At 39.0% G+C, this 15,962-nt stretch overlaps 1 protein-coding gene across 5 annotated transcripts in view; it reads left to right on the top strand.

Annotated features, from left to right (window-relative positions):
- The window catches only part of LOC126198943 (protein ARV1), a 67,916-nt gene that overhangs the window by 36,580 nt on the left and 15,374 nt on the right, over positions 1-15,962 (top strand). For all 5 annotated transcript variants that reach the window (XM_049935606.1, XM_049935614.1, XM_049935623.1 and 2 more), the window contains exons 2-3: positions 4,500-4,604; positions 13,812-13,931. In XM_049935606.1, coding sequence (XP_049791563.1) covers positions 4,503-4,604; positions 13,812-13,931 — 222 coding nt within the window. In that variant the 5' untranslated portion in view covers positions 4,500-4,502. The remainder of the gene's footprint in view (positions 1-4,499; positions 4,605-13,811; positions 13,932-15,962) is intronic.

The raw sequence follows: 15,962 nt of genomic DNA, 5'->3' as shown, positions 1-15,962 counted from the left end.
AAATGATTGGAAAAGAGCACAGGTAGTCCCAGTCTTCAAGAAGGGTCGTCGAGCAGATGCGCAAAACTATAGACCTATATCTCTGACGTCGATCTGTTGTAGAATTTTAGAACATGTTTTTTGCTCGAGTATCATGTCGTTTTTGGAAACCCAGAATCTACTATGTAGGAATCAACATGGATTCCGGAAACAGCGATCGTGTGAGACCCAACTCGCTTTATTTATTCATGAGACCCAGAAAATATTAGATACAGGCTCCCAGGTAGATGCTATTTTTCTTGACTTCCGGAAGGCGTTCGATACAGTTCCGCACTGTCGCCTGATAAACAAAGTAAGAGCCTACGGAATATCAGACCAGCTGTGTGGCTGGATTGAAGATTTTTTAGCAAACAGAACACAGCATGTTGTTATCAATGGAGAGACGTCTACAGACGTTAAGGTAACCTCTGGCGTGCCACAGGGGAGTGTTATGGGACCATTGCTTTTCACAATATATATAAATGACCTAGTAGATAGTGTCGGAAGTTCCATGCGGCTTTTCGCGGATGATGCTGTAGTATACAGAGAAGTTGCAGCATTAGAAAATTGTAGCGAAATGCAGGAAGATCTGCAGCGGATAGGCACTTGGTGCAGGGAGTGGCAACTGTCCCTTAACATAGACAAATGTAATGTATTGCGAATACATAGAAAGAAGGATCCTTTATTGTATGATTATATGATAGCGGAACAAACACTGGTAGCAGTTACTTCTGTAAAATATCTGGGAGTATGCGTGCGGAACGATTTGAAGTGGAATGATCATATAAAATTAATTGTTGGTAAGGCGGGTACCAGGTTGAGATTCATTGGGAGAGTGCTTAGAAAATGTAGTCCAGCAACAAAGGAGGTGGCTTACAAAACACTCGTTCGACCTATACTTGAGTATTGCTCATCAGTGTGGGATCCGTACCAGATCGGGTTGACGGAGGAGATGGAGAAGATCCAAAGAAGAGCGGCGCGTTTCGTCACAGGGTTATTTGGTAACCGTGATAGCGTTACGGAGATGTTTAATAAACTCAAGTGGCAGACTCTACAAGAGAGGCGCTCTGCATCGCGGTGTAGCTTGCTCGCCAGGTTTCGAGAGGGTGCGTTTCTGGATGAGGTATCGAGTATATTGCTTCCCCCTACTTATACCTCCCGAGGAGATCACGAATGTAAAATTAGAGAGATTAGAGCGCGCACGGAGGCTTTCAGACAGTCGTTCTTCCCGCGAACCATACGCGACTGGAACAGGAAAGGGAGGTAATGACAGTGGCACGTAAAGTGCCCTCCGCCACACACCGTTGGGTGGCTTGCGGAGTGTGAATGTAGATGTAGATGTAGACACCTATTCCCATTTGGACCTATCCTGCTGCACTGTTCAGCTTGTCCATCGTCTCAAGTGATCTCTTCTCTCTGACACATATTCGAGCAACCATTTCTTGTGTGCTATCCATTTGCACAAGCAAATGGCAGCTTTCTAAAGCCAACTGGAGGCTTTACTCCTCCCTGGTGACCCTCAATGAACATCATTTCTGTAGTTGTGATGACCAAGAAGAATATTGTACAAACATTATCCTTACTGTCATCGAACGTTCCGTTCCTCTCACTTCTTCTTTACCGCACTGTGTCTCATTCCCTTGGTGGACTGAGGCATGCTGCGATGTGATTCACACGCAAGGACATGCTCCCTGCATTTTTAACTGTCATATTCTTCAGGACGGCAAAAAAGCGAGCTGGATTTCGTTTACTAGTTCTTTTAACGTTTCCACTCCCTCTTCAGTCATGTGAGCCAACCTCTGACGGCTCTCTGGGACCAAGGTCCATTCCCTAATTTCTGGCCTGACTGTAGCAGATGATGGCGTAGTAAACCCTACTGCTATCTCCAACATCTTGAGCTGCTATTTTGCATCGATTTCAAGCTCCACCCTCTATCAGGCCTTCCTCCATCTGAAGCGAGTGGAGAAGGGTCGTACGATACCCTCTCTTTCCAGAATTTTGAATGTTACAATGCCACCTTTACTATGAGGGAGCGAGATGATGATGTCACTTCATCCCGATCGTCTGCCCCTGGGCTGGATAACGTTCACATTCAGATATTGCAGAACCTATCTGTTGTGGGCAGGTACTTTGTCCTTCATAAGTACAATCACATCCGGGCAGAGGGCACATTTCCCAGATGCTGGTGTGAAGCCACTGTCATACCCAGATCTAAGCCTGGTAAGGACAATGACATCCCTTCTAGTTATCACCCCATATCTCTCACCAGTTGTGTTTGGAAGGTGATGGAACATATGATTCATGCCCAGATGATATGGTGGCTAGGGTCTCACAATTTACTAACCACTGCATAGTGTTGATTTCGAGCATGCCGTTCTGTAGTTGACCATCTCGTCTTTTTGTCAAGCCATGCCATGATTGGTTTTCTGTGGAAAACCCAGACTGTGGCTGTGTTTTTTGATTTGGAGATAGCCTACAACACCTGCGGGAGGACTGGCATCCTCTGTACTCTATCACATGGGGCCATCTATTGCATTTATCCACATGCTTGTCTCATCATCACTCATAGAGCATTGCAATTTCATATGGATACAGAAACAAGTGTGTAAGTGGTTTAAAGTTGCAAGTATCTGTGACAGGTAGTAAGGTCTCTAGAGAGCATTAGCATTTTTTGTGTTTACAGTCATTACCAGGGTTTCATGTGATGCCTAGTGTCAATGGAGAGTGTCATTTTGTTTCTCATTACAAACAAAAAGTTATTTTTAAAGTGGAATTTTACATGCCCATTCAGCAGAGCTGTCCCAACTTAATCTGGGGTGATATTTGTTTTATTGATGTGTATTAACAGGGACAGTAAAAGACAAAGAATAACAGTACTCCAGCAGCGACAGCACTACCCTGGCCTGCACTGAGTGCTATTACCATGCGGAAATACTGCTCAGTCACTGCTGGAATACTGGTTATTCTTCTTTTACTGTCCCTGTTAGTACATATTGATAAAACTAAAATTTGGGACCATTCTACCAACTGGAAATGTAAAACTCCAATTCAAAATTCATTATGTCTGTAATGGGAAACAAACTGACATTTTGTCAGTGCTGGGTGTCATATGAAAGAAATGTTGAGCAGGACTTGATTGAGCCAACTCTAGCTACACATTGCAAAAATCAGATTGCTAATTTCTTCCAAAAAACTGGAGAAAATGTACCTGATGATCCATGGGGGAGAGACCCAGTGTAAGTGGTGTGAACAGCGTCAGACATTGAGTGAGTGCAGAGGGCACAGACATAACGAATATTTGTGTAAGACTATATCATCAGCATCTTACAGTGACTGAAAGGGGACTCTTTGTGGGTCTCTATTTGGCCGGCTGTTAAAATCGTGCAGTATTGACATTTGTGGAACATTTAAATGTCACACTCGCCTGACGTTGGACTGCATCAGAATATGAGGGAAGGCATGCTTGTTGTCACGGTTCTGGTTGACCATGTTTGACTTTCACAAGGGAGGATCCCTGTATTGTGCGCTAAGCACATCGTAACATCTTCATGTCTGCAGCTGCAGCTCAAGAACAAGGAATTATATTGCCGTCCCATGCATAGGCTGCTAATAATACGACACAAATGGTTGTGTTTTGAGTGGTGCCATAACCAGTGAGCATGGACTGCTGATGAATGGTGTTGCATCAGTTTTGCACCACCTTGGATGACCATCGTCAGTGAGTATGATGATGACGTGAAGAGAGGTCCTATTCTTCCATTGTTTTGCAGAGGCACAGCAGTGCTTCTTCTGGTGTACTTGTGTGGAAAGCCATCGGTTATGACCTCAGCTCGAGTCTGGTAGTGCTTGAAAGAACTCTGGCTGCAAATTGGTATCACAGACATCATGTGTCCTTACGTGTTACCTTTTGTGTGACAGTATTATGATGCCATTTTTAACATAACGATGCTTGGTATCCTGAATATCATGGGCCATTTACAGCAGCTATGGGACAGCTTGTCTTAGGAGAGGTTACAATGGCTTTATGACACCCTTCCCACTTGCGTCAGTGCTTGCATCTAGGCCAGAGGGGGCGGAACATCATAAATGGGCTGATACTGCGAAGTTCCTTGTAAATATGACTCGATATTGTAATCACTGAAAACACATTGTGTACCTTCTCAACTTGTGAAACTTCATTTAGTATCCTCCTCCTCCTCCTCCTCCCCCCCCCCTCTCTCTCTCCCCACCTCTTCATCCTGTTCTGGCTGCTTCACTTTTTTGTCAGACAGTATAATTTAGGAGTAAAGGTAATAATTTACTGAGTAGTAGAATCATTGAGTTACTGACAGGCATATAAATAAGATTGCTGAATAATTCCATGAGCTGTACAGAGTGTGTGATATTCTATTTACTGTGATGCATTTCTCTCTTGTTAAATAGTTTCTTAAAGAAGTATAGCATATTTTTAAATCCAAGCAAAATTTACAAAATGTTTTCAGCTGATGCAGAATGACAGGTGCCAGTATGAATGTATCCACTGTGGAAACCAAATACAGGACCTTTTCAAGAAGTACAGTGCTACTGTACTGAAGCTGACAGAGTGTGTGAGTAACTAACTGATTAATAACATAATAATACTAATTAATTATTACTGATATCAATATAATAGAGGGAAACATCCCACGTGGGAAAAATACAAAGATGATGTGACTTACCGAACGAAAGCGCTTGCAGGTCGATAGACACACACACACACACACACACACACACACACACACACACAAAATTCAAGCTTTTGCAACAAACTGTTGCCTCATCAGGAAAGAGGGAAGGAGAGGGAAAGACGAAAGGATGTGGGTTTTAAGGGAGAGGGTAAGGAGTCATTCCAATCCCGGGAGCAGAAAGACTTACCTTAGGGGGAAAAAAGGACGGGTATACACTCGCGCACACACACACTTATATCCATCCACACATATACAGACACAAGCAGACATCTCATAAGCAGACATATTTAAAGACCAAAGTCTGCTTGTGAGATGTCTGCTTGTGTCTGTATATGTGTGGATGGATATGTGTGTGTGCGAGTGTATACCCGTCCTTTTTTCCCCCTAAGGTAAGTCTTTCCGCTCCCGGGATTGGAATGACTCCTTACCCTCTCTCTTAAAACCCACATCCTTTCGTCTTTCCCTCTCCTTCCCTCTTTCCTGATGAGGCAACAGTTTGTTGCGAAAGCTTGAATTTTGTATGTGTGTTTGTGTTTGTTTGTGTGTCTATCGACCTGCCAGCGCTTTCGTTTGGTAAGTCACATCATCTTTGTTTTTAGATATAATTAATTATTATGTATATAATGTAAATATAATTATAATAATAAATGATGATAATATTAATAATTATAACAATGATAACTATTTTCCTTCATGAACATAAACAAGAAAAATTACTCACAGCTTCATCTCACTATTGTTTATAGAGACACAAAACATTTAGTGAAGGGGATTGACAAATGTATGAGGTTGAGTGAATGACGTAACAGAAGAAAATTTTAGAAGAGGAATGTCTGTTTCCAGGACAGAATGATTGTAAAGCTCTTCACACTGGGTGGTATTGTAAGAGAAGAGTGTAAGAAATATTTGTCACCATCCCACTTATCGTATAGTTTGCTTGAATGCTTATGTATCAGGTTTTCAAACAGATCTTTTGTAAACAGACTTAGATACTTACAGGGAATGGTCCGATAAGATATGTCAAAAACCTGTCCTGAATTTTTTTACACAGAAAGAAGACAACAAAAGAAATACAGTCAAAATTTTAGCTGCTAAGATGCAAAAAAAGGTGACATTTGCCAAATTCGTCGCACACACACACACACACACACACACACACACACACACACACACACACACACACAGGCGAGGTCAGCGGTACATTTGTAAATAGGAAACACGACACAACCAGATTGTAATTTGTAAAGGACATATCAGGTTACCGTTTGTTGATATTTCCTCTGACACTACAGTACAGTTATTATTCTCTCGAATTAACCACTCTAGTAACATCTATTATAAATTATCGGTTGCTTTACATGACGTAAGAAATATGCACCAAACAGAAACCCGAAACCATCTGAATGAAAAACTGTCTAGAAGATTTAGAACTGTTCGTGAGAGGCTATGCACCACTACTGATGGAGATCTATGAGACAGGCCCCTCCTAATTGCAGAGACAGGCCCCTCCGAATTGCATCTGACATGAACATTGTTAATTTCCAGGCTTCGTCGACCTGGCTACGCAGGTTCAAGAAATTGTACAGAATATGAAGTTGCAAAATTACCAAGTTTACGCCATGTAAATGTGTAGAGCAGCTGCCAGTGATAGACAATGCTACAGAGAAATTCATAGCTGATGTAAAGATGAAACTTGCTGTTATCCCCACAACTGCTGTTTGTAAAGCTGATAAGTCAGCTTCCAGGAAAGAACTGCATGCACACCACATTTTATCATTTCGGGGTAAAAAAAAAATGGAGTCGGTTTGCTCAATCAATGAATGCAGTGATGCATTCATATAAGATAATGCCAGTGATAAGTGTGAGTGGTTTATTGCTTCACACTATTAGGATGAAAAATAAAAAAATGGACTGTTTAGTTGCAAAAATCTTGTAATCGACATATCAAAATTTGGAAAAATGGGAAAGAATAATTTTCAATATTTCATTCGAAATGTATTCATACCAGCAGCAGAAATTAATTTATTGCTTTTGTTGGATTCATGGTCTGGACATAACAACGTCTCTCTTTTAGCATAGGATGACGAAAAATCTGTAGATGTAATGTGGATTCTGCCTGGAACTGCTAGTGCGACTCAACCTCTCGATAAAGAATTTTTTAGACAGTGGAAAGCATTTTTTCAGGAAATTATCAGACAACATAATTACCAATACCTCACTCTCATTTCAGGTTTATCACCGGAACAGTATTCTTAAGTTCCAGTCATTGTGCATTACCAGATTTCTTCGCCACCATTTATGAATTTGATTAAGTATGCCTGGTATGCAGTGCAATATGCAGAATAACGGGCAGGACTGTTTCTGACTCAATCCAGTTTTGGCTAAATAAAGCTAGTGGCTACTGTGAAGTGCCTGACTGCATCAATTTTTCCTTTGAGTGGTTTGCCTGGTGCAAGAAAATTGTTTTTGTCATTCCGTAGACACTTCGCATTTTTGTAATGACTGCGGGGAAAGAGCTGTTTCACTGATAGCCAAATGCACAACATTCAAACATTATTATAAGGAATGGCCTACAGGAATTGTTGTAAAATGTAGTACTGCAAGACACATTTCATTTCAACAAATTACAAGTTCTCATTGGTGGAAGTCGTTTGTGACATCAGACACTGCCATGATTTTATTTTCTCTGCTAGCCACTTTTATCAGAATTACTTGTGTAAGAATTTAACTGTCAATATGAAGTTATTCATAAAAAAATGTTTGTGTAGTTTAAGCCAAGTTTTCACTGGAGCAGACAAGCTAACAAACACGAGCAAAAGAGAATTCTGTCTGGTGTACCTGGCAGGCCTCTTGCAGGTCTTTCAACTGGATGCCACTGCAGCTAGTTACATGTCCCTAACCAGTTACCTAATTGGAAAATGAAGATCATCAGTTTAATGTGGAAGAACCACAAGTCTTTCGTGGCCACTCCAACATCTGTGAGAAGTGAATGGTGGAAAAGTTGTGGTCTGAACAGGATTTGATCCCATGCTCTCTTGATCATGAAGCTCCCACTTTGCCACTACACATTCCACACATAGTGGAAACGCTACCTAGGTCACCTCTTGAGATGATGCTCCATGTTGGTAGTTAGTGTTCTGTTCATAAATTTCCCCTCAATGGTAATGAGAAGCTAGGGAAAAATGGCAGCCAGCATACAAGGAAAATTTTCGACCAGTGAGAAATCGAGATGCAGTTCCATGTAAAGTATAAAATCTTCATGCATGTCATGCTTCCATACAAATTGAGACACTTAAAAATTCTTCCTTCCCTGTGCCATTTTGCATACTCCATCAAGAACAGTGTGCTCGCCATGCGAAATAATCCTCACTCAATAGCAAAGTTTCATATTGTGGCTCTAACAAGATATAGTTGTATCCTGTATGCCGAATATGAGCTCCAAAAACTAAAAACTAATAACACGATGTTCATAGGTAATCTTCGCTACCACGTGTCCTCTTCCGTTCCTCTAGTATAAATGGTTCTACCCATACACAAGTGAATGGTAGTGAATTTTCTGCAGATGCTCATTTGCATGTGTTTGCTTCCATTCGCTCCATTGTAAACCAGGCTTTAGGTGCTTAAAATTGTTGTCTTTGAACTCTGGATAATTCCACTACACAATGCAGCGCGAGTGATTCGCCGAGTCACGCGCTAGGCGTTTAGAGGTGTAAATCCCGCTGTTATAAGCCGTTCTTTGTGAGGCAAAAATGTGTAACTTCCACATTTTTTACAAAGTACTTGCAGTGCCGGTTAGCAGCTAAAATTTTGGCTGTGTGTTTCTTTCGTTGTCTTCTTCCTGTGTATAAACAATTTCAGGGTAGGTATCGATGTGTCTTATTGGACCATTCCCTTGTTGGTGAGAATCTACACAAACAGGGGAAACAAATTAAGCAGACAGCTGCTGACTAATATCATTGTTAAATGTATTTTTGACAATTTTTTTTAAAGATAATTTGCAACATAGTGGCTACTTATTTCGGCCGTCAACCATTTGACATCCACAGATTTCTCCATGTTACTATGGGGTTCAGCTGCATGCGTTGTCATTTACACAGCTTTCATTAGGACATAAGCTTTGTATTTTCTTAAGGCTAGAAATTCAGTAAGTAACTTCCTTGTCCTGCCCATCTCCATTTCATTGTCATTACAGTAATAATTACACCTTCCACTGTAGTTTGCTCTACCTACCTACGTACCCACCACGCACGTGCACGCGCGTAAACACACACACACACACACACACACACACACACACACACACACACACACACACACACACGTACGTGAAGTCTGTACCAAGAGGTCTCCGTGATATCACCTGACAAGTTATTTGTGTGAACACTGGTATCATAACTTACACCGTCACCGGATGATAAGCCATTTACCTGCACAGTGCTGTTTGATACAAACTTCTCAGCCTTGCATCTGATCTTGAAAGTGTTACTTCTTTGTTGTCTATATTTGGTGGATCCTATCCAAGATCCTCAATGTGATGTGCATTAATGCTTATTGACATAGTCTACATGCACTTGCTACATCCTCTAAGATGCTTAAGGCAGAAGGCACACAGCTCATTCAGTAGGGAGTCCAGATACTTTTGTCCACATGCTGTAGATTAATTATGGATTCAAAACTGTCTATGGAAATACAATTTTCATTCTCCTTTTTCCACTACCACATGCCATTTGTAGAACCTCATCCCAAGAATTAATTTCAGCTTCACACACTCACAACGATCACTTTCTACAATTATGTTACATTCAAGTTTAGAACCACTACTATTCTCTGTACTTGTTTCTGTAGATGCACTGTTCTTTTCCAAAGTATGCATTCAGGCAGTTCATTCTCATTGGTGCCAGAATTCGAAGTAAACACACAATACAAGTAAAGTGACAACCTGTGCTATTTCGGCAAGTTTGGTCACAGAGCATTGAAGAGAGATCGCTCATTCCTTTACCAATTTTGATTCAGGATTTTATTTTAAAGGTAAAAACTTCATTTGTACTACTGATATTAACATGTCTGCTGACATTCTTTCTTCTTAATGTAAAAGATTCCCCTCACGGTTGTATCCATCCAACTCAGTTTTAGCAATTATGGAAAGGAGAGATTGCTACTCACCTTAAAGATGATCTGTTGAGTTGCAGATAAGCACAACGAAAAGACTAGTACACTTTGAGCTTTTGGCCAAAGCTCTCCTCAGGAAAGAAAAAAATGCAAGCAAGCACATCTCTTACACACACGACTGCTATCTCTGACTACTCAGGCCAGATTTGATGAATAGCAATCTCTCCTTTCCATAATTGTTAATATTCCAACCCAGACTTTCCATTGTTTGAATCAATTTTAGCACCTCTGATGACACTGACTCATATTTCGTGGTCCTTTCATGGAGACTCATTGACATAAATCTTCTTCTTCTTCTGTGGCTGTTACTCCCACAAAAATTTCCTCATATAGGTATTTTTGTTTGTCAGTCAGTGATTCTTCAGATTTACTTCTAAGTATGTGTTTCCTACAGTGAAAATTTTTATTCTGTTGTCTCTAGACTCTACATCCCTTTTCTTGTGTTCATAGTTGCTCAAATCTATTACTCTTCTTTCACCATCGGTGGCTTTAGTTTTGTCCAGTAGGAGACGTATTTCTGTACTTTCTGTCCATGTAATAAATATCAGTGACACCAGGCAGCAGAATAAGTTTTTTCAGTGTATCACAGCTTCTGCAACATGGCTCTGATTTTAATATTGCTGACTTAACTGTTAGTTGTTTTACCAGTAAGATTGTAAGAAACATTGGTAATTTAATCAGCTTTTGGCTGTTTCTTTTCCTTATTCCAGAATCTTGGGAATGCATTTCTGAACTGCTTGAAAAAATGTTATCAGAAACACATTGCCAAATGACTTGAACAATTAATACTGACATACCGTATTTACTCGAATCTAAGCCGCACCTGAAAAATGAGACACGAAATCAAGGAAAAAAAAATTTCCCGAATCTAAGCTGCACCTGAAATTTGAGACTCGAAATTCCAGGGGAGAGAAAAGTTTTAGGCTGCACCTCCAAATCGAAACAAAGTTAGTCCATTGTAATATGAGTCACAATTTAGGTCGAATGAATGACGATACAGCTATAGTAGTTTGGTTCGAGTCGTAAGCTTAGCAGTTAAGCTTTACCAGGTAGCCATTGCTATGCATCAGGCGCTCCGTCCTTATTTATATGGGTACCCTTCATGTTTCATGTGCTTTGTCTGGTTTGAATTGATTGCTTATTTTTCTTTGATCTGATAAGTGCCGTTCTCTTTGTTATAGGTGTTTACGTCACTCTAAGCTGAAAATGCATTATTGTACTGTGTCGTGCATTGTTTGTCGCATTTTGATAATGAGTGTTTACGACCTGTCGCCGCTCGCGGCATGGCTTGCTTTTGTGCGCGCTACCGCTGCTTCCAATTTTTTTTTAAAAAAAAGAGGAATTGTCTCATTAGTGAAACAATGGCAAGAGACTGCTATTTGTTGTTACTTACACTGCTGCTTTCTTTAATAATAATCAACAAGAACCAAATAATAGACTGGTGTGGTGGATGATGTTGTGAAGGAGAGTTTAGTGAAAATTTTTCTCTGTTTGAAAATCTTTGCAGATGCCTCTTTAGTACATTACATTCTGCACAGAAATTAGTCAACTTAGATTTAAAAATCTAGTCAGTTGTCGTGCTTCATTTCTGATTGTATCACTATTCGGTGTAAGAATAATACGAATATAAACATGGCATGATATGTATATTCTTCCGCGTTTGCTGTTGTCTCACTCTAGTTTTGTAGTTTATTAGGCAGACAAGATTTAAATGAGATAGCAGCAAACATGAAAGAATACATGGCAAAATGTTTATATTCGTATTATTCTTATGGTGAAGAGAATACTGCATGTGATTCACAATTCATAAAAGTTCCTATTAGCAACCATCTCTTGTCACAGGTAGGAAAAAATTCAGAACGTAGAGTTGGCCGTATTGACAAAAATCCCAAACAGTCTTGCCAGTCGGATTTCATAGTACATTGAAAGGCTGCTACATTCGAAGATGAACAATACGGAATTTGTATTTACTTTGTTCGATAATGTATGAAAATGCAGTGGTCGAAACTCGGGGCAGAGAAAAAAATCTCTTCTTCCACTTTTTTTAAAATTTATTTACTGAAGCAGAGGTTTCGGCACCAGTATTTATCTTTGTGCCTGCAAAGCATGCCTCTGTAGCGCTACATATATTCGATGGCAGAAGTTAGTTGTGGCGGCATCTACCAACATTTTACAGAACTTCCACTTACTTTGCACTCGATTCTAAGCCACACGCGGTTTTTGGATTACAAAAACTGGAAAAAAACGTGCAGCTTAGATTCGAGTAAATACGGTATATGAAAATAAGTATCTACCAGAATCATGTCTCACAATGTGTTAAGTTGCGTCTTTCTTATTCAGTTAATGTATTTTCCATAAAAGTTATTTGTCAATGAACTCTACTGAGGCATTTGGTGTATGCTGTTCAACCAACCCAACAATTTCAGAAATTTATATTTACTGCTCTGTGTCTATCCTGTACTTCTTGATTCTTACCATCTAGTTTCGTTATTTCTCTTTTTCTTGCTGTTACAATTTTCTCACAAAGTGTTTGTCGCAGAATTGTGTGTATGCAACATTCTTCACACTTTTACAACTTTACAGTCTTCCTCCATCTCATCCCCAAATTATTGGATTTTATATAGTCTTTCCATATATCACTTGGTACTAACATTTAAATCATAAATATTATGAAATTTTTGTGTCTGGTCCTGTATCTTTCATTTCAGTTCATAAAAATCCTCTAGCCTCATCTAAACTTTGTTCGTATGCTAAATTGTATATCACTGTGATTTGTATAGTTTGTCTTTAAATTCTTGCACACATGGCATCAAGAATTGGAGTGAGTGTGTGTGTGTGTGTGTGTGTGTGTGTTTGGCTTCATGTCTGTTGTAAGATGACGCATTCAGTATGTTGCATTATTCCTATATGCTTTTGTACCGCTAACCCTGTATTTACCTGGCCATAAGTCCTGTGACTCCTTTGAAGAACAGTAACAGGTGCAAACATGTAACTCTCTTGTATCAGTTGTGAATAAATAGTTGCCACTATTTAAGGTCCAACCCTCGTAGTTCAGACTCTGTGGACTAAAACCACAGGTTTATTGGAAATTACAAGTAGGCATAATCTTTATTGGAAACTTTGTGGGGATTATAACCTCAAAAAATAATTTGTTAGAGTGAGAGGAGTGGCATATCTTAGGCTTATAGTTTCTGTAGTGGGTCTTTTTTGGGTTGTATGTTGGCATTAGGTGTCTACAAATAATTATTACTGCTTACTGGGATTTTTGTGCCAGTAGTGCGATGACTCTATTATATGAAGTGTTTTGCAAATGTGATGTATGGTATGTATTCCCACTTTTCAGTGCCTTAGGTGTTCAGAGTGTCTTGTGCTAAATTTTATGCTTATCTTTCACAAGTAAGCTGAATGACAGTAATTGAAGGTTAATTGACATACGCCTGCACAGCTTTAAATAAATACAGTGAAACAGTGTGTTTTTGTAATCTTGCTTCTAAGGGTCACCACGAATCATCCCAAGTATGTAACAGAATGTTTCTCCTGTCTTCTTATATATTCCTTGAACTTGTATGGTTATTTCAATAGCTGAAGGAGATCTGCTACATAGAAAGAACAGATTCTAACTGAACCTAACCTCCTTTACTCTGCAAAAAACCGACGAAGGGGATCGGACACACTGTGACCAAGCTGTCAGCTGATGGTACCAGGCAACCTATGGTGATGGCATCTAACAACTTGTCGGTGCATATGTGAATGTAGCCTTACAGTACAGTTATCTGTATCATTGTGGTGTGGAACCAACCCCACCTTGGAATGATCCATGGCTCATGGGTAGCCATGAAAAAGAGGAGAAATGAGTTAAACTTAGTTTCAAGATGTGTGGTTTACTTATTATTTTAACATAGTCTATCTTTATTCCAGCAAAATTGCAAGAACATTGCTGACAAGTATATTGAATATGACCCTGTAATTGTTATGATTGACCTGGTTCTGCTAAATGAGCAAGCTTACCGACACATCTTGTGGAATACTGGCTTTGAGGTACTTATATTTATACTATTTCACATATTCTTTTTGACTGTAACTTGTCACTGAATTTAATATAAAAATATATAATTGCAGACTATTAATAGCCAAGACAGTGAAATACTATGATGAAGATAGAGATAAATGTTTATAATAGTATGGCAGAAGTGAAATTGAGATTTATGTATTAATATATTTAAATAGAATTAATGTCACATTATTCACAAACCTTCGCATTGCACACTGCATTACTACACACATCTCTCAATGTTTAAACAAGGTTTACAACAGATGTAAAACAAAAATATTGATACAACTCTGCCAGGGCTCTCTCTCTCTCTCTCTCTCTCTCTCTCTCTCTCTCACACACACACACACACACACACACACACACACACACACACACACACAGGTAAAACTTGAACATTTGCAGTTTTATTTTTAACAGTGAAACACTGATTCAGTGGCATGATGTTAACTATAACCCATATTTACCCAGATTTTCTTCAGATGCTGTTTGAAGATTGAGTGTATGGAGACAAGCTCAAATCTGAACTTTGTTTCATAAAATCTAGGAAATGACTGAAGGTGTGATGTGGTTTTATTATACTCTCGCATCGTTCACACTGATACAGCAATTATTGTATGTCTGAAGCTCGGAGAGAGGAGAAGTAACTGTTTTGTTGCAAAGACCTCACCATAAATCAGTTTTTCTTTACATAATTACATAGATTGAATGGAATGGGAAGAAACCCTAATAAAGGGTACAAAGGGATGTACTCTATGGCATGCACTTCATGATGGGTTGCAAAATATAAATATCGATGTAGAGATAAGTCAGGATCTTCATTCATTCCAGTATTTAATCAAAATTTGTCTGGTGTTTTAAAAATGTTTATCCTCTATATCTTGTTCTTAGATGTTTCTCCTGCATTGTGATTTATAACAGCATCCAAATAATAATACAGTTTTTCCCAGTAATAATACAATTTTGACTTATGCAGTAAAAAAATCCAATGCTGATGTCCCCCTTGTTTAAATTATCATTTCATTCTGCATGAATTCTTCTACCAAATAGCCCCATTCCTCCCACAGAATAGGCTGTAGATATATTTTTGGAATCTGTGGGTTGACATTGAATAAGTTACTTTTTGCCCATTAATTTAATATGTATTTTCATATCCATACACTGTCTTTTTTGTATGTAGGACTAAAATGATTCTCCTCAAATAATTTTTGTGCACTATTTAGGAACATTATAATTTCATAAATGTATGTGAGAAAACTGTCAGGATTTATAGTTTTTGAAGTAATGGCCCACAGCATTCTTTTTTCTGTACAATACACATTTATCTGACATATTTCTTCTGCAGTTTCAGTAATCAAGATGTGCCATTTGAACTTCCCCAGAAAGTAATACCCTCCCTAATGCCAGATTCAGACTGTGGTATGCTACTTTTTGTGTTCTCATGTCAGTAGAATTTGCTAGTATTTGCATTGCAAATGCAGATAGTCCAAGGAATTTGATCATGTTAACTTCTTTCATAAGTTGATTGTTACGTTGTATTTCTAGCTCCACACTTTTGGAATATTTGGTTTTCATAATATTTAATTTCAAGCAGTTCAAGTGGAACCTGTTTTCTGGTGTATCAAGTGTAATCACACTAGAGTTTGAAATTTCTTTCTTTATCATCTTCGATCAAAACAGGAGTACCCTCTGCAGACAGTACTGGTGGAGAATTTATATTTGAGTAAATTATTTACACAGAGCAGGAACACAATTGACCCTAAAATGGAGTTGTGGGGCACTTTCATTTTCTGTAAGATAGCAGAGACATAAAACTTTACACTCCTCTGATCTAATATTTTGCTTATCTTTTCACCCCTAAAACTATTCACTGCATCTAGAGTCTTTTCTTCTTGTTGGTATCTAAATTGGTTACTTGCAATCCTGTAATATAATTTTTTTACAATAAAATTTCAAGTGTGGATTGTTGCAACATTCTCAGACACTTTTGACACAACTGGAAGAATAGAAATAGTGTG

This window comes from Schistocerca nitens, chromosome 1 (assembly GCF_023898315.1).
Source record: "Schistocerca nitens isolate TAMUIC-IGC-003100 chromosome 1, iqSchNite1.1, whole genome shotgun sequence".
In the NCBI taxonomy this organism is placed as follows: domain Eukaryota; kingdom Metazoa; phylum Arthropoda; class Insecta; order Orthoptera; family Acrididae; genus Schistocerca; species Schistocerca nitens.
Note: the sequence above shows the minus strand (reverse complement) of the source record. Positions and strands in the feature narration are given on the sequence as shown.